Genomic DNA, 26,003 nt, shown 5'->3' with positions numbered 1-26,003 from the left:
CACTACTAGGCGAAGATATCTTCAATCTAAACGGCTTACTCAAAGGGAAAGAATGGCTGAGCAGCATGGGAATCTATAGGAAGTGTATGCTTCTATGCACATCGTCAATGACCGTCAAGCTGAACTTGTATTTCAGAGCCCATCTAACACACTCCTGAACATGCTTTATCTCTGTCGGCTTGACAATCGCGGCGGGAGGGTGAAGGCGAGCGTCGCGGTCTTTTACTGCCTTGTTCTCGTCCACTAACGGCACCTGCGTGGTGAGCTCTGACACTGTGGTCGCATGTCGGGTGAAGACCGTCATGGTGTTGGGCATGCTGAACAGAAGATGCTCTAGATAGCTTTCATCACGCCGTCCCAAAATGCGGCACACCGTACGCCACTCAGCTCGGATAGTCTTATCCTCATCCTTATCCTCTATGACGAATCCCGCCATGAAAAGAGCAAAACGATCCAGTGTCTCATCGTTGTCTGCCACCAGAACGTCTCCGGTAGAGAACGAAGCCGTTTCATGACACACCAATCCGTCAATTCGCAGATTAGGATTATGGAAAACGATCACCTTTCCGTCTCCAGGTCGCTCCCCAAGCATCGCCAGCGCCCGTTCGATGGACTTCTTTCTGAGTCTGCAGTACATGCCACTAGAGAAGAAGATAATATCATACTCTCCGTTGCTATCATCTGTACTTGTACTGGAATCACTCGGAGCATTGTTATCCAGACCGAGTAGAGTGCGATGGTATTCTGGAAGACGTTCCAGACCAGGTAAAGGAGACACCGTCTCCGAGTCAGGGTGAAGCCATGTTTTCACACTTGCCAGAAATAAGCTGTTTGGCTCCAGCAGAGTGTATCTTCGGATCTTCTGTCTCATGCGGTGGGACACATGGTCAAGGACGCTCCTCGGACCGGGCTCAATTTCCAGTACAGAAATACGGTCCCGCGAGTCGAAGAGCGGGCTCAGCAGCTGAGATAGGTGAGGTGTGACGGAATTCTGGGGCGTCGGCAATCGCGAGCTTAAGATGTCAAAGCCAGCGCTCTGCTGTGTGTCGGATAACGGCTGCTTTGATAATGATGACGGCGCCTCTGTCTTGGCTGTCTGCCTGAGAGCTTGTTTGAGGGAATCGAGAGTGGCCATGTCACTGCCGCGATGTAGCTTTAGCTGAATGCAAAAAGTTTACAGTACACACCTGTATGTACGAAGCCCCGTTGAGTCTCTCGGATAGGTATTTGAGGACGTTCAGCGGAAGAAGTTCACGGAGGTAAGTCGAGAGGGTCAAAAGAGCATGTCGATCTGATGGAGGAGGTTGATGAGGTTGCGAAGGAAGTAGGCTGTAGAAGGAAGAGGTAGAAGGAAGAGGGGACGAGATAGTGATTGCAGAGCAAACGACGCGCGGGAGGGAGCGGTCTTCCAGCTTCGCGATGCCACCAGGATGGTTCTCCATAATTCACTCATTGCATGAATTAAACTGGCACTACTAATCGCTTGGCGCTTATCGGGCCATGTTCAAAGACTTTGATGGGGCTTAGTCCAATTGGAGAGGGGTAAGAACATGAGGCTTGGATATTGACCAGCCCTGGCCACCAAGAACAGTACTACTGAGGAGGTGAATCTGCACAGCCATCTCACAGTCTGTGGTGGACGGAGAGGCGACAGCTCCGAAGGGTAGCTTAGGAGTGGCTCGGCGTCCAGTTCTCTACCATATCCTCTTTATCTTCAGGCTGCAAAGATGCCAGAGAGCTGCTAGAATCCCCCCATCCAGCGAAGACGCTGATCTACAGTCCGATTGCGAGGGTTAGCTGATCGATATATGCTGATACACTTACTTACATTCAGGACTCATCTACCCAATAAGCCAAAAACAACAATCAATTTTTATAAGCACTGCTGGGCGAACGAACAAAACCGCTAAGCCAAACTCAAACAAGATTTTTTATACCCCAGCGGCAGGCCATGCGCAGCAGCCGAGCGTCGTGCACCACAAGGGCCAGCACAAACAGACACTCAATCACTCTTTAGGCAATTACGACACTTGTGGCTCGTGCTATGCGTCTCGACATACTGGATCCGGTTACTCGGACACCGCAAGTTATCGGTCCTGGCGTGCGTAGCGCACGGGATGAAATTCGTGCTCACTGAGTGGGCGCACGCGTAGCGGGTTTGTTCCTGGATGCACACGGTTTGAGGCATTTTGTCTGGCTGCGTAGTCGAACATGTGTTTTCTCTGGTGATTCAGGAGGGAAATGGGTTTACCTTGGTCGTTTCGGGCAAGGGGATCCTGGGTTTTGCTGCGTTCGACTACGGGTTTGCGCCGGTAGACAAACTATTCGAGCTGAGCGTGCTGCTGCTGGCCCGCTTGCTGCCTTGCTTTCGCTTGTGAGATCGTGAGATTATTGGGCCTGTTGGGCTGGTTTTATAGCCTAAGGCTTGGGAGTCAAGCATGCTGCTCGGCTGGGCTCTTTGATCTCGGGGTGAAAGCTTGCTTTTTAGTGCTCTGTTGAGTGGCATTGTGAAGGAATTGGCTCACGCGCGAAGGCTTCAATGATTGCTTGTGTGAGCTGTCTTTGTTTCATGGTGGTGTTGATGTCAAGACCCGACAGAATGTCCTGTACTGGGATGGAGGATGTCGAGTATGAGCTTTATCAGCGAGTGACTGGCTTTGTTGGCTGATCGTTTGCTCTGCTCGATGTGGTTTGTCGTTGTGACTTGTGGTTTGTTGCCTTGGCTGACCAAGGACGACGATGATCGATGATGGATGATCCTCGCGGCGGGATCTCTCGCCAAGAGGCAGACATCGAATCGAGCCCTATCTTTATTGGAGCTACCGACTTCTCGTCTTATGACACCTCGAGTCCCCATTCCTTGTCCCCCTAATAACGGCCACCAAGGAGTCGGTCCAGCAAAGGCCTTACAAGCAACGACAAGCCTCGGTCCCGCCCGAACGCCACCATTCCAGTAGTCCGAATGACCTCGCAATTAGGGCTAGCGACCTGCCCTCGCGCATGACTCGTCTTGGGCGAATACGGGGTTACGGTATTGAGCTATGTATGTGGCCATCCATCCCTTTGCGATGCCATGTCATATAGTCCAATAGATCGACAGGGGTGCAGTAGCCTCAGCGTAAGATCGTACAGGTCAATCGGCCATTCCTCTATCATTCCATCTTGCATTCCTGATCCCCGTAAAGAGTCTGGCTCACCACATTAGCACTGCCTGATCTAGCACCACCGAGTCGTGAGCTGCACCACTAGTCAGCTTGATTCTCAGCAATTCAGCCACATGGCTTCTGGAGTTGCTCGTATCTGCCGACGAAAGAAGCAATGTGATGGTGATCCTCGACTGGCTGCCTGACATGTAAGTCCTGGGGATCAATCGAGGTGGGGATGCGCGTTTTCTGGAATAAGCAATCAACCTGGTGGGTGGGTGGAGTATAAGAGCCGTGGTATGCCATACCTAGCGTTTCAGGCTCGGTGCGGATTCCTCGAAAGTGAACCAACCCATCACGATGCATCTCCCGTGGTCATCCATCCTGACGGCAGTGACGCTGCTGGCCCCCAGCGCGCTATGCACGACGCAGAAGAAGAACACAACGCAGTATTCGATCCAAGAGCTATGGAACCTGGAACGAAACTTCTGGGACAACTTCCTGTACCCGGCGAACCTGGAACAAACCAAAGCCATCAACTCGACGCTCTTTGCACCTGATGCATGTCCCTCCCCTCCCTCTAATCATCCCCCAATACTAACAACCTACCGACAGATCCAAGGCCGCGTCGACATCACGCGAGTCTTCAACGGCAGCACACTCAACACCGAATACCTGTTCGGCCTCTTCTCGGACCCAACGCACCTCAGCCTAGTAGGGGTACCCATCGACTACAGCATCACGCAATTCACAGCCGCCCCCAACACGAACATCGCCGCGGCAACAACAGTCGTCACCTTCAACGCGACCTCCTTCAACAACCTGCTTCTCCCGGTGACAATCGACACCTGGATCATGTGGAACGCGGCGGGACAGATCTCGCAATACGACGCGACCTTCCGCTGGTTCGGGTTTTTGGTGGATACGCTGATCGGCGCGCTCGCCAGCCAGATCAACGGCACCACCGCGGAGGCCACGGCGTATTTGACGCAGCTGCTCGCGACGCAGATCTGCGCGACGCACGACGCGTACTGCACGGGTGGGAATAAGCAGTATGAGAGCGCGGACGCGTGCTATGCGTTTTTGACCACTGGTATTCGGCTCGGGAAGGATTACGAGCTGGGCCGCAATACGTTGCTGTGTCGCGAGGTGCATGAGCATATGGTGCAGTATGATCCGTCGATGCATTGTCCGCATATTGGGCCCACGGGGGGCGAGTATTGTGTTGATGATCAGAGTTATGCGGAGAAGGTTTTGCAGAGGTATTTTCGCGAGTCTTGGGTTATTCCTGTTCCTGGGGTCCAGGGGGAGGGGCAGGAGGGGGATGTTTGGATTTAGGTCTTTCTTAAATTGCGGTTACCAGGGAGCTGCAAAGAAGGGGGGTCCGGGGGTTCTCCCCCGGATTACTTATATTCTATTAATTAATCGAATTGAGGTTACCAGGGAGCTGAAAGGAAGGGGGGTCCGGGGGTTCTCCCCCGGGACGCATATCTTCTAGTAGTTGAACTGAGTGAGGGTGGTGAGTGGGGTTAGTTCTAAAAGCCGGCAATATAGCGATGAGCGGTAGTCTCCTGCAGCACCTCCAGGCGCATGCCGACGGCGATCTCGCCCTCCGCACGGGGGGCGCTCAGCATGCCGAAGCACGGCTTGTACTTCATGCCCTCGTCGACGCGGCGGTACGCCATGAGCGTGTCCCACGGCTGCTTGCGATGTTCCTCGGCGGTGGCGGGCTCGACGTTCGGCACGTGGCAGCGGGCACAGCGGGCCACGATATCGAGCACCAGGTCTTTTCCATTCTTCCCCGGCTTCCCTTTCCCTTTCCCGTCACTCCCCTCCGAACCGCCAGAAGCAACAATCCGAACAGTCTTCCACCGATCCTCCTCCCACGGCACCACCCCCTTAACGATGATATTCGGCCGAAACCGCTCAATGGTAATCGCCTTCTCGCCCTGCGCGACCAAACGGGTATTCAACTCCGCCAACGACGCCTCCGACGCAATCTGCACGGGATGCACGTCGGGGAAATTTGTGGATTGCTCCCGGCCCAGCAGTCGCGGGTCCCCGTTTCCCTTCAAAATCCGCGGCGTGGGTCCCTTGTACACTAGCGCTACGGGACGGCCCATGAAAGCGCTAATGGCGGCATTGATCTCTTCGTTGTAGATGTGGCCGTCCGTTGTTGTGTCCCAGATTTTTATGTCGTGGGCTAGGGTTGTGTGGGTTGACAGGTAGGTTGCGGTTGGGTGGGCGGGGATTATTAGGGTTGTGGGTTTGGGGGAGGTATTGGTGTTGGTGTCATTTTCAGTTTCGGGGGGCGGGAGGGTGATTTGTAGATTGAGTTCTTGGGGGTCTGCGTTGGAGTTGGAATCGTTGGGATTGGTGGAGGTGAGAGCCGTCGTGATCAACGTCATGCGCGGGTTCTGGCGGATGGTGAGGAAGCTGTGCGTCTCTGCGTCGACTATCATCCACCGTCTGTCCAGGGCTAGGCCCTGCTCTAATAGCTTGGTTCGTGGGAGGGTGATGCCGCGGCAGGATTTTATCGGGTAGATGCGTAGGGCGACGATCTCGTGCGATTGCTTGGGTGAACGGAGGGTGCTGAGCTGGGTTTGGAGGCGTCGGAGGATTGGGAGGAGCGCGATGATGAGGATCGGCAGGAGTGCCAGGGCCGTGGACCCGGATATTTCGAGGGCGGGCATTTTGCCGGTTGCGTTGTGTTGTGTTGTGTTGCGTGCGGTGGTTGAAAACTATGGGGTGATCATGCTGGGTGTACTAAGTAGCACTGAAGGAGGTTCGGGAGGTGGAAGTAGTTTTGCGATAACAAATCCATATCCAGATCCCGAGTGTCTTATCGTGATTATGTGAGATCTGACTCATGCTATGCGCGAGACAAGATGGTTGGTACTAGTTTGGATGAATGTCTCAACGGGGAAAATACTTGTTCCTCTAGGAATAATCTGAGTGTAGGATCTAGTGTCACGCACTGAATCAAGAAGCCCCTCAGATGCTTCATGCAGCTCAGCTGCTGCTAAACATAAATATTCGTCAACGCCATGTTTACTACGCAACCAACTTTCCCATGCGGTGTACCAGTACAATATAACAAAGGACAAGGCTAAGCGAATCCAATCTAGCCTCCAAATGCTTTAGGTCCGACCCCGCCTAGACCTGGCTGTCGCTGACCACCCAGCTGGTCACCAGAGCCTTGATCAACGCGATGGCCGCCTCCTTCCCGGCGGCGACATCCTCATCGGTGCAAGATCCGGGCACATGGAAGAACACTACATTCCGGTCCTGGCCCTCCCGATAGGCCAGCGACAGACTCGTGTAGAAGATAAACTCGCAGAGGTACCGGCCGGCATCGTTGGAGATGCGCAAATCCATCCCGGGCCGCGCGAACGACTGCCACGTGGTCAAGAACTCCGTATCCGGTGGATGGGGGTTCAGATACTTCTTCGCGGACGACGACCGTGACGACGACAGCCCAGACCCAGGCACCGAGGCACTCGCGCGTCCGGCGGTGAGAACGGCAGGCAGGCCGAGCTCCCTCCACAGACGCTCCCCGTCCTCGTAGCCGGATCGGTCCTTGACGTCGGACATCAGGTATGCGTCGCGGTGGGCCTGGGTCTCGACGGAGTAATAGTTCCGCGTGGCGGCGATGCCCATGTGGATGACGAAGTCCGGGCGGCGGCCATCGTGGGCCTTGGCGTAGTCGTCCAGGATCACGGGGAGGGTGGTGCGCACGGTCGAGTAGGCGACTGGGATCGGGGACGGATGGACGTGGATGGAGACGCGACACGGCGTGGAGCCTGGGGTGGATGCGGAGAAGGTGAAGGAGGACGGTAGCGATGAGGCGATTAGATAAGAAGCATTGACCAGGTTCGTTTTGAAGGGCTAGCCAGAGGTATCGTCGTCAATGGAAACTGCGGTCGGGTCGCGCGACGGTCAGGAAGTTCACATACACCAAAGCCTGTTACCAACACGGACATCTCGTCGGGCTCGGTGGCCGCCAATGACGGGGTGGTTAGTGCTTGCGTCTCGAGCGATGACGCTCCTCGTCCGTAGTCGCCCATGATATTGGTAGTTGCGCCCCGCGGTTAGAATGGAAGGGAAGGTGGGCTGCGGGGTGTGTTAACGAAAGGTCAACGCTGCAATAAATCACAGGCTCTCAGTCCATCCGTTAATCAGTATATCCTCACATCCAAAGAAAGAAAGCTGCAAGCATCGAAAGGAGGGGAAAAGGCAAGGTGGTAAGTTAATTGGATTTCCGGAACCCGGGGCTTTGCTTTTCTACTTTCCCCCGCATTCCTTGCCGGTTTTGGCCAACCAGTTCTCTTGGCGTCCCACGATAAGCAAAATGGGCTGATCGATCTTCACTGATCTTTTCGGACCTTCTGGGACGAACTGTATAGGATTAACATCTATGATGGACTTATGCTGCAGTAGGTGTGTTTCAGACGGGATTTGATCGGCAGGGTCGGATTCGGGTAGAGCAGCCGGCAAGCCAGGGGGAGTGATCAAGCCCGTCTTCATTGCTGCTTTTCTCGCCGAGGTCAGGGAGAGTCTACTGGGGGCTTCGGGCGGCATAGCCCCGGAGTGGTACATTCATGGTGTGAGTCGCCCTACTCCAACACGAGGCGGATTGGATAGGTGTTGAACGAGAAGCGGCAGGAGGCCACCAACACTCTCACCGTGAGGATCCCGGTGCACGTGTTGTTCCACGACGTGCCAGATGGCGAACAGTGGGAGGCTGGCACCGTATGAGGTAAGATTGGTGAGATTGCAGGTGCTTATCTCTTCTGGATTATGTATGCTTAGGATCAAACATTCTGATATCCAATCAAACAATCCGAGATCCTTGAATCGATCATTTCTTCAAACATCGACCAGGATGGGCGGCACTAATGCGTGGTCTTTGCCAATACGTCATTGGCAATCATCTGTAAGGTACTAGTGCCAATCCTAAGCACTGCGTCCATATTGATCTGTGCACAAGGTACAGTACAGTGCACCGATGCAATGGCCCGCCGCTCAATTCTTTGCCCTCCAAGAGATGAGCTCGAGTGAAACTTCAAGCGTCAGGCTGGAAGGGTCAGAAACAGAGAAAAGGAAAGGGAGGGAAGTTGACCGGGTGCAGCTCTGGAGGTCCTGACCATACCAAAACCCCATCAGTTACCATTCTCGTGTGTTTCATTGATCCACCGACAGCAAAGCGGAGAAGTCACCGGGGTATTTACCCCTGCAAAACAACTTCACCCGCACTGGGTCTGTTCTGTCGCAATTTCCGATGGCTGGCTGGCAATGACCAAGATTTGGTTGCGATTGTAGGGGTAGCAAAGATACTTATGAAGAAATAGTGTGGTTTATTATGATCATGGATGGGATCAAGCACTGAGGTTGTGGTGACGCTCTATATGTAGCAAGAAAACTCTTACTTTCTTTTTCCAGTTCATCATCTCCTTTCAACTTGCTGCAATCTTGGAGACAGGCTGTTGTTACATTGATAAAATTGATTGATTGAGTGAGTGAGTGAGTGAGTGAGTGAGTGGCAACTCCCTCCCTGCTCCCGTTATCGGTTCCTCCGCCCGCACAAACTCTGCAATGACTGACTGAATCTCCCACAGTTAGCTCAGCTTTCTCCTATTCTTCTCTCCCTTGTGCGCGTACCTGCCAACATCTCACATCGGAAGAGCTCTGCGATTCTCTCCCACCTGCTCACCTTCAACACATCCCTAAGTAAATCCCCTCCTGCAGCAGAACACCTCTCTACCTCGCTTGGATCGCTCCGGATCGAGCTTCTGGAATCGCAGTCCGAGGCTTATCGTCCGCATTGAGCTAAATCTGATCCCCACTCTTTCTTTCTCTAGGCTTTCCCGCGTATTTCGTACCCCTCGATTCATCCCGACTCCCGACTTCTACCTTCAGTCAGCTCAGCCCTTGCTTGGCCTGCATCCTCTGTCAGCCTGTCGCTTGCCGATCGCCTCCATTCCCACACGTCCAATTTCCTACTCAACTCACGTTTCACCATCTCATCGCCTCGCGCGCCTGCCCCGGTTCGCAACCATGTCCGACGAGTCCAACCACTATGAAGAGCCCGTCAACGGGCTCCGGCCGTTGTCCAACGCAGACTCCTTCTCCCTGCCCGCCACCGCGCGCGAGCTGTCCAACCACTCAGAGCGGGCAGAGACGGCGCGGGCCAATGGGCTGCCTCTGGAAGACGCCGACATCGACGACGAGGACGAGGAAGAGGGGGAAGAGGAGGTCGACGGGGAGTATGTCGCGGTCGATCACGACGATCTCAACGAATATCCTTACTGGTTTCGCCGCCCGCCGGTGCATCAGCGCACCAAGTTGGACGAACTGCACCCCTTCGTGCAGGTTCTGACCGAGTCGAATGTCGAGGACTGTGTCCAAGTCGAAGAGGCCTTCCCCCAGCAGGAGCGTTGTACGAGCGAAAAGGTACATCAATCTTGACTCATGGACTCCGACAGTCTGTGCGCTGCTCAGATGACTGACGCGATCGTATAGTTCCGCTACCGTCTGAGCCGGTGCCCTGAACTCTGCCTCGGTCTCTTCACTCTTCCCATCCTCCGCGAGGGCGAGCCCAAGCCACGCCCCACTCTGGTTGGACACATTATTGCCACGAGGACCTCAACCCCCGTGGTGACGGACAAGTCGATGGCGATGCCGGCCAACTGGCAGACCGAGCGCATGACCGTGGAGAACGGAGAGACCGTGGGCCACGATGAGTACGGCAGCACAATCGCCATCCACTCGCTCGCTGTATTGCCCCAACATCAGGGCAAATCGGTCGGCAGCACTCTCATGAAGTCTTATATCCAGCGCATTAAGGACGCGCAGATTGCCAACCGTCTGGCCATTATCGCGCACGGCCACTTGATTCCTTACTATGAATCCTTTGGCTTCGAGAACCGTGGGCCGAGCAAGTGTCAGTTTGGCGGCGGTGGTTGGGTGGACTTGGTAGGTGTCGATATCTCCTCATTGCACTCCTAGACTAACAGTTTTTCTACAGGTGTTCGATTTCAACAAAGAGTGAATCCGCGCCCGGGCCTCTTCTTGATAATGATGATCTAGTGGTGGACGGCCGTGCAACCTTCCCTTGATGATTTCTTTGACTCGGATCTTAGTACCCATTCCCTCGATGACGGTTTATTGCATTCTTATGGCTTGATTACACGGGATTTCAGTCTTCCTGGTGGGTTTCTGATAAAAGCAAGGCGTTCTGTCGGGCTACGATGGGGTTCAGGGACGGGATGATGGAGGATGGATGATGATACGATGGCCGGATCGAAACACACCGTGGTTGGTTTTGTCAGGACATCCATGTCGATGTAACATAGTCCTCCGATAACTAGTCAATGTAAATGAAGACTCCATAGACAGGAGGATCGAGAGTTCCCGGTTGAATACATAACATGCCGCAAAATAAACTTGCACTGGAGGTCTTCCCCGTTCACCGGACAGCCTCCCTCCCCCACACCAACAGAACTAACTAAAATCACTAGCCAATCAGTTGCTCACCGCCCGCCAAAATCTGCCCTCCGACCGCCCGCCATATTTTTTTTTCGTTTGATCTCGACTCCGGCAAGATTACCAACTCTTCAAGGTTGCAACTCATCCCCGGGGTTCCTTTGACGAGTCGCTTGCTGTTCCGACTCTATTTCCACAGGTGCCCATCATGAAGACGACGTGGAAAGATGTAAGCTTCCCCGACGACGCCGAAATCCATCGCAGCTCGTTCCAGAATCCACCCAACTGACACCTCATTTTCACCGCTTGATTAGATCGCTCCGGTGCCTACGAACCAGGAATTCCTGGACATCGTCCTCAGCCGCACCCAAAGACAGCTGCCCACTCAGATCCGTGCTGGTTTCAACATCAGCCGTATTCGAGGTATGTGCATTTGCCCTCGTCTGTTTTGCGACGCCGACCATCGAGTCGGTGGTTACCATGCGGCAACCGGTGATAAATGAATTTTGACTGATGGATTTTTCGCTGCCGCTTAGGCTTCTACACCCGAAAGGTCAAATACACTCAGGAGACTTTCTGCGAGAAGTTCCAGGCTATTCTCGATGGCTTCCCCAGACTGCAGGACATTCACCCTTTCCGTAAGTTGGCTACCCAACACCGCCGGAAAATTTGCCCCTCGGCCATTGTGGGATTGGCAGTCAGATAATCTAAACTCCCGCCAGACAAGGATTTGATGAACACCCTTTACGATGCCGACCACTTCAGAATCGCCCTCGGTCAGATTTCGACCGCGAAGCATCTCATCGAAACTGTCTCCCGCGATTACGTTCGTCTGATCAAGTATGCGCAGTCGCTGTTCCAGTGCAAGCAGCTCAAGCGCGCTGCTCTCGGTCGTATGGCCACCATCTGCAAGCGTCTCAAGGACCCCCTCGTCTACCTTGAGCAGGTGCGTCAGCACTTGGGTCGTCTGCCCGCGATCGACCCCAACACCCGTACGCTCTTGATCTGCGGTTACCCCAACGTCGGCAAGTCCAGCTTCTTGCGCAGCATCACCCGCGCGGATGTCGACGTTCAGCCCTACGCTTTCACTACGAAGAGTTTGTTCGTCGGTCACTTCGACTACAAGTACCTGCGTTTCCAGGCCATCGATACCCCCGGTATCCTCGACCACCCCCTCGAAGAGATGAACACCATTGAAATGCAGTCTATCACTGCCATTGCCCACTTGCGCTCTGCCGTTCTCTACTTCATGGATCTGTCCGAACAGTGCGGTTACTCCGTGGGTGACCAGATCAAGCTGTTCCACAGCATCAAGCCCCTTTTCGCCAACAAGATCGTCTTCCTCGTGGTCAACAAGATTGATGTTCGCCGCCCGGAGGACCTCGAGCCTGAGTACCAGCAGCAGCTGGAGGCTATCCTCAAGGCTGGTGACGTTGAGCTCCTGCAGCTGTCTTGTACAACCACCGAGGGTGTCACGGCTGTCAAGAACGCCGCTTGCGACAAGCTCCTCGCTGAGCGTGTGGCCCAGAAGCTCAAGTCCGGTACTAACAACTCCGGTACCCCCGGCGGTCGCCTGGGCGATGTCCTCGCCCGTATTCACGTTGCACAGCCCATGGGTGGCGTGACTCGCGAGACGTTCATTCCTGATGCCATCAAGACGCTCAAGAAGTACGACAAGAACGACCCCAACCGGAAGAAGCTAGAGCGGGACCTCGAGGAGGAGAACGGTGGTGCTGGTGTCTACAACATCGACCTCAAGAAGACCTACGACTTGGCCGACGACGAGTGGAAGCACGACAAGATCCCCGAGGTGTGGAACGGCAAGAACATCTACGATTACGTGGACCCGGAGATCGAGGCCAAGCTGGCGGCTCTGGAAGAGGAGGAGGAGAAGCTCGAGGGCGATGGCTACTACGATTCGGACGAGAGCGTGGAAGATGCCGAGGACGCCGACACCCGTATGAAGGCGGACCTGATCCGCGAGAAGCGGGCGCTCATGAAGAACGACGCCAAGCTGCGCAAGTCGCTCAAGAACCGGGCGGCCATCCCCCGCAGCGCCAAGGCCAAGAAGCTCTCCCAGATGGAGGAGGCCTTGGACTCGGCCGGTTACGATGTCGATGCCGCCGCCAGCCGCGCGCGGTCCCAGAGCCAGGTCCGTGGCCGCCCGCTCACGCGCGATGCGGACATGGACGACGACATGGACGTCGATATGTCGGATCCTCGCCAGGCGATCGCCCGGGCCAAGAGCCGTGCTCGCAGCCAGGCGGCGACCGATCGTCTGCACGATGGTGTGACCGACGAGAAGGCGCGCACCAAGGCCGAGCGGTTGGCCAAGCTGGGCCAGAAGAAGATGAACCGCATGGCCCGCCAGGGAGAGGCCGATCGACACACCACCGCCTCCTTGCCCAAGCACTTGGTAAGTTTTATTCTTGCTGGTTTTCAATTGGCCATTACTGATGCTGTTTCTAGTACACCGGCAAGCGTACTATCGGCAAGACCCAGCGTCGTTAAAAGGACCATGCAGATGGTCGATGACGAGACGAAGTCCTTTCTTCTTAATACACTACCCATCGTACAAGTACAAAGCTCAATCCTCGTTGCAACATAGTGGTCATGAATTGAACCGGGGCGATTCCAAAAAATTCTCGGGGCGTTTGGGGTGTTTGTTCCACGTCTTTTTATTTTTTTGTCTAGTTGTTGAGTGGAAGATCGTTGTTGGTTTTAGTTCTTAGATATACCTGGGTTGTGTACCGGGTTGAATGATTTTCAGTGCATTGTGTATTGGTGTGCGTAGCGGTAGAATGGTCGCAGAGGAGCTGTTCGCCTATGATGCCATCTCGTGCCATCTAGTAGCAGTCTCGATGTCTTGTTCCCTTCTACAAGAACTCGGTGTTGCCTCAGCCTTCAAAAGAAGCAATGATGTCTTCCCGATGGGATCAGACATTTTCTCAGCTTCAGACCGACCATGCATTCCACTTATACCTTTCCCTCTTCGCACCGTCTCACCCTAATCCTCGCCGACCACTCCGCCCCTCGATCACCCACCTACGCGGCGTCAAGCAATACAGACATCAAATCAAGCAGACTCGTCAGCGAGCACCCGTTCCAGACTTCAAGCGTTCAAATCATAGCCCCGTAAGCCACACGCAGAGTGTAAAACCGTGCAGATCTACCATTTCCTCTCATGCAATCTCCTGTTTCTGTTTCGATCAGGCCGCCTCTATCTATCCAGATGGGACGGAGACTATTAGAGAAGCCAGTCCGGAAGCGAAGTCTCCAGCCCGGCGCTAGACAAGATGAGCTCTGTGTATATATATACATATGAATATCCTAACTTGATTGACAGTGGTGGACCACTGCAGAGTCAGATAAGTAGGCACATCCTCTAATCCAGCAGTGCACACACGCAGGCTACACTCAGACAGCTACTTGCGGTAGACAGACTAGATTCAATGCGTTCAGGACCGGCTCCTTTCTTCGGGTAGTATCACGTTAGATACTAATGTGACTACTATGTCTTCGCCAGCGTAGCAATGAACTAGATATTCCTTCTAAGATACTGGCACTGAAAACCAACCGCCGAGAACCCCACCACCCGCCGAGAGTGGCGTTGAGTAGCGTTGCATCTGCATCTAAACTCTATCCTCCCACCCGGCAAACTTCCCTGATACAGATAATAAAAAAAAAGGGTCTTCTCCCGCAAGCCTGGCCGTCCGTTCAGGACAGGCGCGGCTGACCTGCGCGGTGATAATACTACCCTCCTCGGAAGGATAACAGCGAATGCATATGAGCGGGAGTTACCCTTCGTCCGACGGAGTCTTCTCGTCAGGGAGGGACGGGCCGTTCGGGTCTACGTCTGAGTCTGGGTCTGGGGTAGAGTGGTATTCTTGATGTTACCTCTCTCTTTATCGGAGGTTGGGCGGGTAGGTGGGATCTATGATTCAGGGAGGAGACGGGGACGGTGCGGGGTAGTCTGGGATATCCCTGGGGAATGGAGGTGTGGAGGGGAGGGGAGGTGGTATCTATCTCTTTGGCTCTGTTGAGTTTTGCAGGTTCGGGGTGTTGAACGTGTTTAGGGTTGCAGATGGGTGTAGCTGGGTATAGGTGCAGTGTTAGGATAGTAAGTGTTCATTTAGACTGTGCAACTGAAGTAGAGGAGGGACTATTTTCGGGCAGGAGTGAAAGGTTAAGAATGTGGGGGGTAGTGAGGATAGAATATCTAGCTATCTCTGCCACATACTGTCACCGGGTCTCATGCATTATGCATCCCCATGACAATTCTCCAGAACCAACAAGGGAGCGGTCACAAGCATGACCAGGAAGCGCAGACCAGTCAAGGAATCTAGGGTATACAAATAACCGCTTCGGACCAAGGGTGGGTGTTGACAGGGAGGCAAAGCTTAATGCTAGACATGCAGATGGGGAATTGAGACGGGAAATGAGGATCGGGGTTATCCCCGTAGCCATGTCAACCCAACAAGGTAACCAGTCCATGGCAGTCAGCTGCAATGCAATGTCACCTGGATGTGGGATATGACAAGCTTGACTCTACCAACCAATGACGGAAACTACAAACTACAATTGAGCCTACGTGACAAAATACCAATACTGTTTCAAATATTTCATTTTAAAATCAATCAATAAAGTCGTGCTCTGAGGTATCACCAAACGCCGAACGTCAGATCCCAGTCCAGAGAGCAGGTCGTACAACCATGCCTCAATGCATTCATGCCCATTCGATGTGTGAAGCAAAGAAGAAAATGCAAGCCATTAAGTGCGAGCCATTAAAACAGATGTAGAAGAGATGGTCAATATACAGGCGCGCAGAATCGTAAGACAAAATTACCGGGCCCGCGTTTACTCGCGGAGCTCCATGGCGGGCTCGCTGTGCTCAGCCTGGCCCTCGGCCTTGGGGGAGGAGGGAGGGTGGCGCATGTCATCGATGATGCCCTCGGGGGGGACCCAGCTCTCACTCTTCCAGGGGAGGACGTGCAGCACGTACATGCTGTCGACCTCCTCGAGACTGCGGCCCTTGCTCTCGATGACGAAGAAGAAGACCACGAAGATAGCGGCGAAGCAGCAGCCTGCGAACACGTAGCCGTAGGCGAAGTGGATGGCGGAGTTGATGAAGGGGGTGAAGAAGGAGATGAGGAAGTTCCAGGTCCAGTTGGCAGCAGTGGCGATACCAATGCAGGCAGCACGGTAGCGGGCAGGGTACATCTCACCACAGATGGCCCAGACGATGGGGCCCCAGGTGGTCGCGAAACCGACGATGAAGAAGCAGGTGAAGACGATCATAGCCTTACCGGCAGCGGGGGTGGACTGCGGGTTGTCGAGGTCCAGAGCGAAGTTACCGACCGAGGCCCAGATCATGAAGCAGATGAACATCCAGGCGGCACCGTACATCAAACTCTTGCGGCGACCGTAGTGCTCGACAATGTAGAGACCGGGCAGGGTCATGAAGAAGTTGACCGCACCGAGAATGATCTGGGTGATGTAGTTGTTGGAGATACCGGTGGACTGGAAGATGGTGTTTCCGTAGTAGAAGATGAAGTTGGCACCGGTCAGCTGTTGAAGAGACTGGAGAGCAATACCCAGCATGGTACGGTAGAACATGCGAGGGCCGGTGAAGAGCTCGTGCCACTTGGCAGTGCCGGCGTTCTTCTCCTCATCGAGCTTGTCCTTCATCTCCCTCATCTCGCGGAGGATAACGGTGTGGTTGGGACCAACACCGTAGAGCTTGCACATAACCTCACGGGCCTCGTCGACGCGGCCCTGGCGGTAGGCGTAACGGGGGGACTCGGGCAGGAACAGAGTACCGATACCCAGGATCAAGGGCCAGGCGAAACCGATACCCATGGTGATACGCCAGGAGGCAGTGGAGTGGATTCTCTCCGTACCGAAGTTGACGATGTAGGAGATGAAGATACCGAAGGCGACGAACAGCTGGAAGGCACTAACCATGGCACCACGAACCTGCACGGGGGCAGACTCCGACTGGTACATGGGGACGACACTGGACAGAGCACCGACACCGAGACCGGCAACCCAACGGCCCATGGCGACCTGGACCCAGTTGGTGCTGGTAGCGATCTGGATGATGATACCAACAATGTGGATGAGAGACCAGAAAGAGATGGAGAGCTTGCGGCCGAAACGGTCGGCAATGGGAGCGGCAGTCAGGGCACCAATCATAGTACCGATAGACAGCTGATAGACCCGTTAGTTTGGGGCGATCTCGTAGCCGAGCGCAGAAGGAAAGCATACCAGACCGACGATCAAACCGGAGCGAACGTTGCTGAAGCCATAGGAGCCATCAGCCTGCTTCTCACCGAAGCGCATCAAGAAATCTTGCATGGTCTCGAAACCGGAGATTTGACCTGTGGGGAGGCGGGGCATTAGCGGACGGAGTGGTGTTACGGGAGGAAAAGATCTCCATGCATACCGGTCGAGTAACCGAAGATGAAACCACCCATGGAGACACAGAGACCGAGGATGAACGAACGCCAGGTGAGATACTTGACGGGCGAGTCATCGACGATACCGTGATCCTTCTCAGCGAGAGAATCGGAGCGAGCAGGAGTGGAAGCCTCCGAGTGCTCAGTCGAAGGCTTAAAGCGTGACATGATGTTGTGGACACCCATGTTGTCGGTGGGTTTCACAAACACGATAGCAGTTGAATCCCTGTTGACAATATTGGGAGGAAATGGTTGGAAGTGTAAGGCACAAGACTGATGGGAGAAGGGAAGATATCAAGAGCGAGAAGCTGGGGGAGGTGGAGGAATTATATACGGAGAGACGGCGAGGACAAGCCGAACGGACTCGGTAAGGATGGGTAAAGATGACGGCGGCATCATCACAAAACAGAACCGAAAAAGGAAAGGGAAAAGAATTTTTTGAATTACTACATCCGTCGGCAACTTGCCTCCAGACCAGGGATTGGAGGGATTGGAGGAGAGTGAGAGGGCAGCACCCCATGGCCCATTCTTGTGGGGGTAAGACCATGGGCATGGGCAAGGAAAAAACGGGGGCCCAGATCTCAGCGTCTCAGTTTGTTATTTTCTTCCGCGTTTCTGCGATTTTTCCCCGAAAACAAAACCGGCACGAACCGGGGGTGGTGGAGGAAAGAAACGAACGAGGAGGTGGGAGAATTCGGAAGCCAGGGGGGGCAAAGATTCCGGGCTCATTATTGGATGCAGGTGTCTTGCAGTGGGGAGATTTGGGAGAGACTAACTGATTAATTGAGAAGTGCCTGACTAAACCCGCACTAAAGGCCGCAGACGGCGGAGAGAGAGAGGAGTGAGGAGGGAATAATGAGGAGAGGAATTTGGGGTGATGGTGACTGGTATGGAGAGATGTGGATGAAGTGTATGGAAGGAATGGAAGAACCCTTCAATCGGCTTCTGGAAACTACCCGATCCGGCCATGGACTCACGAGTTTCTCCCCAATTCGGTCATTCTTGACACACCCACTGCTTACTACTCTTCATACTATACACAACACTATTGATCATGGATGGATGTGTGCTCCCACTGCTTCCTGCGGAATTGACTCCCCTTTCGGCCTCGTCCTTGCCGTCATCATGATACCCGCTTGCAATCTATTCGATGGTGTACAAGGTTAAGGCCCGTGATGCGCCCGGATTTTCCATGGACTGGCTGCCAATCGGTCATTCTTCACCTGGTTGACTACCGAAGCAGCTGACAGTCGTCTACCACCATTTGGTTTGCCACAGACATGCACACACTCTACTTGCCGTGCATGCCGTGCAGCTTGGAGATTGTGTTACAGTTTCGTTGTCTGGATGTTGTGGTAGACGGGCGGGCGCATGATCCACCGGTGGTTTTTTTTTTTTTTCCTTCGGTTTCCCTCCCTTGATTAAACCCTCTCCAGTGATCAGACTGGTAGAGACGAGACGAGACCATTGTGTTCCTGAACAAAGACTTCTTGACGACCAATCTCTGTGTCAGAAGAATTGGCACGAATTAAAAAGTTTTCTCATTGCTTTTCTCTCCTTTGAGGAACCAGCGCTGCGTCGTAGTAAAGTTGCCGTATGCGGTCCAATGGAGGGAGATCCTCGGGCACTAAGTGGAGGCTTGTTTTTTTTTGCCCTGCAAGCAGAGATTTTTTTTTTTTTGTTCATGGGAAGAGTAAATGCCGTGCCGATCCCGAACCAATGCCGCACCCAGTAGGAACACAATCAGGAACAGGTAACACCACCACCACCACCACCACCACCACCGTCATCATCAACTCGGCATGGCCGTCTGGCCTGATATCCCAACACTAGACATTCAGACCAAGAAAAATAATTCTAAGCACATTTGACGCACACGAGCAGAGAATCAGCATCAAATAAGTATCCCAAGTGTTCACAACCTACACCGGGACAGGTTGTCTGGCACACGTCTCACGTTCCCGCATCGTGCACGACGACTGGTTCAGGCCGAGCTGATCGGCCACCCGAGCAGATTAAACCACTCGGCATCGGCATCGCGACGTGGTCTCGGTGTGCCGACGCAGCAAGGCCAGCAGGCTAGACGAGGCCGCTAGAGCAGGCTAGCCAAGGCAGACCACCGAATCCTTCCCGTTTGAAGCTCACCGGTGGGTGGAGCGCGCGGCGAAAGCTGGCTGCTCCACCCCGGCTAGGCTGAGTCGCAAGGTGGTGTTGTCGCTGGCCCTATCATCGCCCTCGGAATTTGGCCGGTCTGCATGGCTTGACTGTTTCGGCGGCTCGGTAAAAGTCTCTGCTTCGCGATGGTCGTGCCAGGCGGCCAGTCAGACAATTTACTCGGCATGCCGGACGGGCACCACCACTCAACGGGGCTTCACCTCTCTCGGCTTTGCCCGTGCGAGATGCAGATTTTTTCATCTCCGATCAGTTGGTCCGATATGTCCGATGGTGTATCGTAGGCAGAGATCCAACTGATGCAGTATCGGTCTCCTCTGAGGGAAGTATACAGCAGCAATAACCAGCATGCTAACAGAACTTCCCTAACCATTAACCTCGCCAACATACCAAACATCACCGCACACACTGCTCCTCCTCACACCACCAGCAACAAAAACACCACGCAACCGGCAACACACACCATCCCACAGCACCGTTCCGATCGTAGCCGGGAGCAGAGTGGATCCAGCGAGACGGTCCAGCGAAAAAATGACGGGCGGCGGCTGGGCTCAACGGGCCAACACTGCAAGAATGTGCCCACTTCTCTCACTCGTCCCGGTCCGAATGCGGTCTAATCCGGTCTGGCTAGCCTGATGTTTCACCCGAGAACAACTAACACCCTGCATCCGGCCAAGAATGATAGCACTAATAATACCGTCACCGTCTAGTCAAGCCAAGCCTGTTTTCGCCTCAGTCTGCATCAGACAATCATCTGGGTAAACAGGCTGCCGTCAATGGAAGTAGTAGACAATAATCATAGCATGAGCAGCACACCCGTCAGCAACAAAACCCAACCCAGTAAACCGGGCACTCAAACCCAGGTGGCAATCACAGTAGACATAGATAGTAAACACCTCAGGCCTCATCGATCAGGAACCACGCCCTAAAGTTCAATAGAAACTTCCGGTTCCTGACGGGATCCGATCCATCAAAAGGACGCAAAAACCCACTCCAAAACTCAAACCCGCCACGCAACGCAACAGCAAAAACAAAATTTTTCTGCTCCGCCCGCCAACCAAGCCAAGTTGAACCAAACCAGATCCTCAATCTCCGGCAGTCTAAGCGATTGTCTAAGAAAAACCCAAACGTGTTTGGAACGTGGGACCCACGGCTTGCAATGCAATCTCTCTCTCGGCTCGTTGCTGAGGCTCATCCTGACCCTAGAGGACAGGTTGCTCGTTCTATTCCCTGGACTGGCTGCAGCGGTGGGATGCGTAGCGCTCATATCCCGTCTACTGGATAGAAAGATTCATCGGGGGCCTAGAGAGCATACATTGTGCTTCTTCCATTCTGCAAGGACATATAAGACAAAGTTTACGGACGCAATCTCGGCGCCGATGCGCACGCCACTATCGACTGAGTCTATCTAAAGCGGACTAGACTAGACTCGGCTCGACTCACGTCTAGACTGAGCCGCAGCGATGAGATCATAGGCCCGGTGGTCGGTGGTGGATGTGTATAGACCAGGCGGTGAGGTTCCGCATCAACGTCGCACGACTAACACTCAGCGCGTCATCTGGTACCAAAACCAGGGTTCCAGGGCCCAGGGTCGTCTTCATCAAGGACAAAATGATGAAACTCTGCCAAAAGTTTAACTCATGGTATAGAAGAGAAGAGAATAGAAGAGTCTTGCGACGAGTGTATCGTCGATATACAGTACGTATCATGCTTGTCTGACGCCATCCTACTTCTTCAGATTCCTTCCCGACTGAAATCCCTGTCAGGCCCACCGGGCCCTTTATCTAGAGTTGCAGGCGTGCAGCCGCGCTGCATTAACCTCCCGGAGGAGGTGTTCCCAACTTTGGGACCGACCACGCAATGGAAGCCCTCTATCGTTGATATGCATGCAAGTCAAACGCGGTGGAATTGACGGCGGAAGCTAAGGGAGGCGTAGCCACTCGCCGGAATGATTTAAATAACATTGAACGAGGTAAGATAAGTGATCGGATTTTCCCTATCTGTCCGACATGATCTGCGAGGTTCCTCCCTGGTCAGCACCTGATTGGCCCAGGATCACCACGTGTAGGGTTCGATGGCGAGGTCCAGCCGGTCCCCTCTTCCTGGGATCGAAAAGATAAAAGTTAAGATAAAAAAGGGGCCCTTCGGCAACCCGAGACCGACAGGGAACATATCTCCAGATCCATCCGGGGCTTCGGGACGACAGATTCTCACACCGAGACTTTCGGTCTTGCACCCTTTGCACCACTGCTGCGGAATTCGGACCAACTCCACCTCTCTCCCCCCTGCAGCCCTGCTCATCCCCCGCGTAGACTATCACCGGCCGCGAACGTCCGCCCCCTCCCTCCTTGAGTCACACTCCCACGTGGTCGAGCGGATTAGACTCTAAGAATAGAAGGGGGAACCTCCACCACCCGCTCTTAAGTGCTCTTCTTCCCCTTCTCCCGCTCAGCCTTGCGCAGCGCGCGCTTGCGAATAGCCTCATGCATGCCCATGTTCTTGCCGACCACGAACTTGCCCATGGTGCCGGTGACACACGTCAGAAAGTAAGCCATCAAGCCGTGGCTCCAGTAAGGCGAGGAGCTGTACGCGTAGGTCGGGGAACCTCCATTGCGGCCGATCTTGGAGAGCACCGATTTGACGAACGTGCGCGGGTCGGGGATCGTGGCGCTGGTGCGGCGGATCTTGGACATCGCGGAAGTGATCAGGTACGCCTGGACCAGCTCGACGGTGATGCCGTGCTGCTCCAGCTCCGCGCCGAGCGAGGTCGACCACTGCTGCAGGAAGGCCTTGCTGCCGGAGTAGGTGGCCAGGAGCGGGGTCGGGAGGAGTCCGCCGAAAGAGCCCATGGTCAGGATCAGGCCACGCTTGCGCTGGATCATGCCGGGCACGATTAGCTGCGTCGCGCGCAGGGTGCCCAGGCAGTTGATGGTCACGATGTCCGCGAGCTCGTCCTCCGGCGTCAGCGCGAACGGCGTGGGGATGTTGTGGCTCTTGCCCACGTTGTTGACCAGCACCGCCACATCCAGCTCAGCCACGAGCTCCTTCAGCTTCTCGTAGTCGTTATCCTGGTTGCGGGCGAAGTCCATCGCTAGGGTCCGGGTCTGCACGGTGGGGTACTTCGATTTGAGCTCGTCGCGGAGCGCATCGAGCTTGGATGCGGTGCGGGAGACAAGCACGATGTTGAAGTCGGCGCGGGCCAGTTGGATGGCGAATTCCTTGCCCAGGCCATCCGAGGCACCCGTCACCACGGCCCAGCTACCCTTGGGGCCGAAAGAGCGGAGCTGTCCACAGGATCATTCATCAGTTTGTCTTGCTGCGGTGATCATCACGCAATAAAACTCGTAGAGATCAGGAAGTAACATACCGGCTTACCAGGAAGCACAAACAAGCTCAAGAGCACCCTGACGAAGAGCAAGGCGCGAGAGACGACGAACAAGCCACCAGCAGCCAGGAGGACGGAGGCGCCGACAGTCTGCCATCCAGGCTGCAGGTGACGGTGCCAATTAGACAGGCAGTCGAGATGCTTGGAAAGGAAGTCCATGGTCACGATGCAGCTCAGCTCAGCTCAGCTCGGTCCTTAAAACCAGACTGCGGAGAGAGAAGAGGAAAAAAGGAGGGGGGAAGGGAAAAGACGCGGAGGATTGACGCGGAGAAGGAAAAACCGGAGCTGGGCTGCTTTTGCATTCGGCACTCGGACTGGTTGGGGAATATCCATGATGCGGTGCGTAGATGGTGGGCTCTGATTGGCGGAGATGGCCAGCTCTTGAGCGGCCCGCGCCTCACCCCGGAGAATACCATTCTAGTGCAACCTCAGGCAGCGATTGTGCACCACCACCACCGCAAGTTTGTTGGGGGATTGCCTAGCCGGGAACACTAAACAGTGAGTGCATCCTTCTGCACCACCAAAAACACCTTTCAGCTGCAATTCCACCATCACCTCCAGCTCAATTATCAGTCCCTCTTGACCTCGGTTCAAGAATTCTCACAACAACCTAGGCTGTCTGAACCACCAGCAACTCTCAACAATGCTCTACCTCCCCCCCTTCGAGGGTTTCCTCCCTCAATGGCTCGTCCTAGTCCGTCTTCCCCAGCAATCCTCAACCCCGAACTCTCCTCTCCAAACTAACCAACCGACCCAAAAAAAACAATAGGTCTCCGTCGTCTCCGCCGCAAACAGCATCCAAGCGTACCGCTCCCCCGCCTACGCAGCGGAGCTCTACAACGGCAAGACGGCCGAAGGCTACTCGCACGCCAACGCGCTGTCCTCGCGCACCTTCGGCACCTGGACCTTTCTCTCGGCCGTGATCCGCTTCTACGCCGCCTACAACATCAATAACCCCGCCGTGTACGATCTGGCCCTGTGGACGTTCGGCATTGCGCTGGTGCATTTCGTCGGTGAGCTGGTGCACGGTAGCGCCAGACTGAAGGGTCGGTTTGTTAGCCCGCTGATTGTTGCGTCGTCTACCTTGACTTGGATGTTCTTGCAGCGCGATGGGTACTTGGCTCTGTAGGGGTTTAAGATCTGGCTATAATACCTGGCGAATGGCTGAGTATTGTTTGGTGCGTGGGTATATCTTGTTCGTTTCGTGGTTGTGGGTTCGTTCAAGCGTTTCAGGAGCGGGCGGTGTGGTGTGCTGTAGGAGTACAGAATGTGGTTCGAGCGCATGTTCAGTAATGTTAATTCTCTAGCACTAATGATAATGGCTTTAACTCTTAGATCTTGGATTTGGCGGTACTAGTGGCCTGTCGATAGCATTGTAGAATTGTTGATGACATCAGGTTGGGGACCCTGGCTGCCAATCTGGCGGCTCCACATATATATATCTTCGGGTCAAGAACGCCTAGGCCTCCTTGCATAAACGGAAGTTCGATTACCTTGTTGCCACGATTAAAACCGCGACCATGACAATTGAAACAGGTTAAGTCAGAATGTACAGATATTGTCGAACGATATATGCATAATTACACCCTCAAGAACCTCTATTTATAGCCTACGCATCCATCTTCTTCCGATACAGTTCCCCTCCGCAGCCACGGAGTCTGGCAGCCGCTTGTTCCGGGGTGATGTCGCGCTGCGGCTCACCCAGCATCTCATATCTGAATAATGTCAGTCAGCTAGTCCGAGTTTAGGTTGTGATGACCACTTACCCGACCAAGAACTTGCGCACGGTCGCACTGCGCAGCAGCGGGGGATAGAAGTGTAGATGCAGGTACGAGGCCTCGATCTCCTCGTCGGTGCCGTCGAGGGGCGCCTGGTGGATGCCCATGCTGTAAGGGAAATGGGTCTCGAACAGGTTATCGTAGCGGCGGGTGACCTCGGCGATGGCCTCAGCGAGGTGAGCCTTCTCGGTGTCATTCAGGTCGACGAGGGCGCGCTTGTGCTTCTTGCTGACGACCATGGTCTCGAAAGGCCAGACGGCCCACCAGGGGCAGACGACGAGGAAGCTGTCGTTCTCGAAGACGACGCGCTCCTGCTTGCGGCTCTCCAGCGCCGCGTACGCCTCCAGCATGTGGCTGCCGCCGTGCTCGCGCCGGTACTTCTGCAGCTGCTCCAGCTCCAGCGCGGGCTCCTCCGGCAGCGAGCTAGTCGTCCACACCTGCCCGTGCGGGTGCGGGTTCGAGCACCCCATCGCCGCCCCCTTGTTCTCGAAGATCTGCATGTACCGGTACTGCTCCTTCGGCGCCGTCGCGCTGGCCGTCGGCGCATCCGGTGGCAGCGTCGTCGCTGGTGCCACCGCCGCCAGTGGGGACTTGGGCGACAGGTGCGCCGTGTACAGCTGCGTCCAGGCGTCGATCACCGGCACGATCTCCGCGGGGGTCAGGTCCGCCAGCGTCAGGTTGTGCGCCGCTGAGAAGGTCAACACGTAGCATTTGCCCGTCACGGGCTCTGCCCTGAGGAAAAATGATTCTGATTCTGTGCGGAAAGGTGTGAGTAGCTGCGATCGCAGGAAAACCTCTTTAAAACTATACCTTCGGTGTTCTCCGGAGTATACGCGGCTTGCTCCTCCTTGACCGCACTGTAATCGTTCACGAACACGAACGTCTTCTCATACTTGGGGTTGGAGTCACCCTGGGCGCGCTTGTTGCCCGGGCAGAGATAGCAAGCGGGATCATAGGAAGGCAACGTGGTCTTGGAGGGGCTCTCCTGCTGACCCCTGCATCACAAGTGCATATTAGCTGATTGATCTTGGTGCATGTCCGATAGAGTTTGAATAGCGGAGCCCCCTCGAAGATGTTACACTTACTGCCAAGGACGCTTGGTCCGGTGAGGGGAGACCAAGATGGAAGACCCGCGCAGAGGGTTGTATCTGCGGTGGGAGATGTCGTCGAGAACTTTTTCAACCATTGTCGCGAATGATTTGCGCTGGATAGGATGCAGACAAAGAGAGAATCTAGGTAAGATAAAAGAGAAGAAGGAGAAAAGAGAGAGAGGAAAAGGTAGGAGAAGGCCGCGGACCGCGAGAGAAGAAAAAGCTGGGCTGGCGGGGCCTTCAGTCGCGGGGCTCCGGAAATTATGCCTACCACGGGGTAAAAGCCACTCGGGTAATTAGGCGATGGACCCTGGCTACGAGAAGACACCCCAGGGACCCTGACAAACGCGGTCGCAGTGAGGGACAGACTTCGCGATATTTTTCCGAGACTGCATATAGTGTTCTTGACCGGATTACCTCCAGAAAATTGGTCTGCGAGTTCGATGGTTGAATCTCTTCGGCCACAGCTTCCCCGCGGTTAGCCGACCGGG

General features: G+C 54.6%; 11 protein-coding genes across 11 annotated transcripts; 4 read left to right on the top strand and 7 right to left on the bottom strand.

Moving 5' to 3' along the window:
• Positions 1–73: 73 nt before the first annotated feature.
• Positions 74–1,442, bottom strand: BO97DRAFT_419908 (uncharacterized protein; the record flags this gene model as incomplete). Its single annotated transcript, XM_025696609.1, has 2 exons — positions 74–1,139; positions 1,198–1,442. 2 exons carry the CDS (start codon positions 1,440–1,442, stop codon positions 74–76), a joined length of 1,311 nt encoding a protein of 436 aa, XP_025556831.1.
• A 2,061-nt stretch (positions 1,443–3,503) lies between these two features.
• BO97DRAFT_430641 (uncharacterized protein) lies at positions 3,504–4,481 on the top strand (the record flags this gene model as incomplete). Its single annotated transcript, XM_025697455.1, has 2 exons — positions 3,504–3,708; positions 3,766–4,481. 2 exons carry the CDS (start codon positions 3,504–3,506, stop codon positions 4,479–4,481), a joined length of 921 nt encoding a protein of 306 aa, XP_025556830.1.
• Positions 4,482–4,621: 140 nt separating this feature from the next.
• Positions 4,622–5,908, bottom strand: BO97DRAFT_402190 (MOSC domain-containing protein). Its single transcript, XM_025694439.1, has one exon. It carries the CDS (start codon positions 5,834–5,836, stop codon positions 4,679–4,681), a length of 1,158 nt encoding a protein of 385 aa, XP_025556829.1. The 5' UTR covers positions 5,837–5,908; the 3' UTR covers positions 4,622–4,678.
• A 303-nt stretch (positions 5,909–6,211) lies between these two features.
• On the bottom strand, positions 6,212–7,318 carry BO97DRAFT_11955 (putative pyroglutamyl peptidase type I). Its single transcript, XM_025689967.1, has 2 exons — positions 7,100–7,318; positions 6,212–7,031 (listed from the first exon to the last, which is right to left on the bottom strand). Exons 1-2 carry the CDS (start codon positions 7,208–7,210, stop codon positions 6,300–6,302), a joined length of 843 nt encoding a protein of 280 aa, XP_025556828.1. The 5' UTR covers positions 7,211–7,318; the 3' UTR covers positions 6,212–6,299.
• A 1,481-nt stretch (positions 7,319–8,799) lies between these two features.
• On the top strand, positions 8,800–10,475 carry BO97DRAFT_402188 (polyamine acetyltransferase). Its single transcript, XM_025694438.1, has 4 exons — positions 8,800–8,873; positions 9,005–9,596; positions 9,666–10,118; positions 10,171–10,475. Exons 2-4 carry the CDS (start codon positions 9,201–9,203, stop codon positions 10,192–10,194), a joined length of 873 nt encoding a protein of 290 aa, XP_025556827.1. The 5' UTR covers positions 8,800–8,873; positions 9,005–9,200; the 3' UTR covers positions 10,195–10,475.
• Positions 10,476–10,749: 274 nt separating this feature from the next.
• Positions 10,750–13,360, top strand: BO97DRAFT_467162 (putative GTPase NOG1). Its single transcript, XM_025699627.1, has 5 exons — positions 10,750–10,857; positions 10,943–11,051; positions 11,165–11,266; positions 11,351–13,044; positions 13,098–13,360. The coding sequence occupies exons 1-5, from the start codon at positions 10,837–10,839 to the stop codon at positions 13,137–13,139; spliced, it is 1,968 nt and encodes a 655-aa protein (XP_025556826.1). The 5' UTR covers positions 10,750–10,836; the 3' UTR covers positions 13,140–13,360.
• Positions 13,361–14,837: 1,477 nt separating this feature from the next.
• BO97DRAFT_402186 (uncharacterized protein) lies at positions 14,838–15,207 on the bottom strand. Its single transcript, XM_025694437.1, has one exon. The coding sequence runs from the start codon at positions 15,093–15,095 to the stop codon at positions 14,871–14,873; it is 225 nt and encodes a 74-aa protein (XP_025556825.1). The 5' UTR covers positions 15,096–15,207; the 3' UTR covers positions 14,838–14,870.
• A 278-nt stretch (positions 15,208–15,485) lies between these two features.
• Positions 15,486–17,272, bottom strand: BO97DRAFT_333844 (sugar porter family MFS transporter; the record flags this gene model as incomplete). Its single annotated transcript, XM_025691378.1, has 3 exons — positions 15,486–16,838; positions 16,896–17,008; positions 17,074–17,272. The coding sequence occupies 3 exons, from the start codon at positions 17,270–17,272 to the stop codon at positions 15,486–15,488; spliced, it is 1,665 nt and encodes a 554-aa protein (XP_025556824.1).
• Positions 17,273–21,678: 4,406 nt separating this feature from the next.
• Positions 21,679–22,802, bottom strand: BO97DRAFT_334303 (ketoreductase; the record flags this gene model as incomplete). The annotated part of the gene is made up of 2 exons (XM_025691394.1): positions 21,679–22,542; positions 22,626–22,802. The coding sequence occupies 2 exons, from the start codon at positions 22,800–22,802 to the stop codon at positions 21,679–21,681; spliced, it is 1,041 nt and encodes a 346-aa protein (XP_025556823.1).
• A 484-nt stretch (positions 22,803–23,286) lies between these two features.
• BO97DRAFT_419900 (Erg28 family protein) lies at positions 23,287–23,772 on the top strand (the record flags this gene model as incomplete). The annotated part of the gene is made up of 2 exons (XM_025696608.1): positions 23,287–23,337; positions 23,413–23,772. 2 exons carry the CDS (start codon positions 23,287–23,289, stop codon positions 23,770–23,772), a joined length of 411 nt encoding a protein of 136 aa, XP_025556822.1.
• A 383-nt stretch (positions 23,773–24,155) lies between these two features.
• Positions 24,156–25,917, bottom strand: BO97DRAFT_467157 (UDP-glucose:hexose-1-phosphate uridylyltransferase). Its single transcript, XM_025699626.1, has 4 exons — positions 25,507–25,917; positions 25,232–25,416; positions 24,410–25,175; positions 24,156–24,358 (listed from the first exon to the last, which is right to left on the bottom strand). Exons 1-4 carry the CDS (start codon positions 25,605–25,607, stop codon positions 24,253–24,255), a joined length of 1,158 nt encoding a protein of 385 aa, XP_025556821.1. The 5' UTR covers positions 25,608–25,917; the 3' UTR covers positions 24,156–24,252.
• Between the last annotated feature and the right edge of the window lie 86 nt (positions 25,918–26,003).

This window comes from Aspergillus homomorphus (genome assembly GCF_003184865.1).
Source record: "Aspergillus homomorphus CBS 101889 unplaced genomic scaffold BO97scaffold_1, whole genome shotgun sequence".
NCBI classification, from domain to species: domain Eukaryota; kingdom Fungi; phylum Ascomycota; class Eurotiomycetes; order Eurotiales; family Aspergillaceae; genus Aspergillus; species Aspergillus homomorphus.
This window is presented reverse-complemented; position numbering and strand designations above follow the sequence as displayed.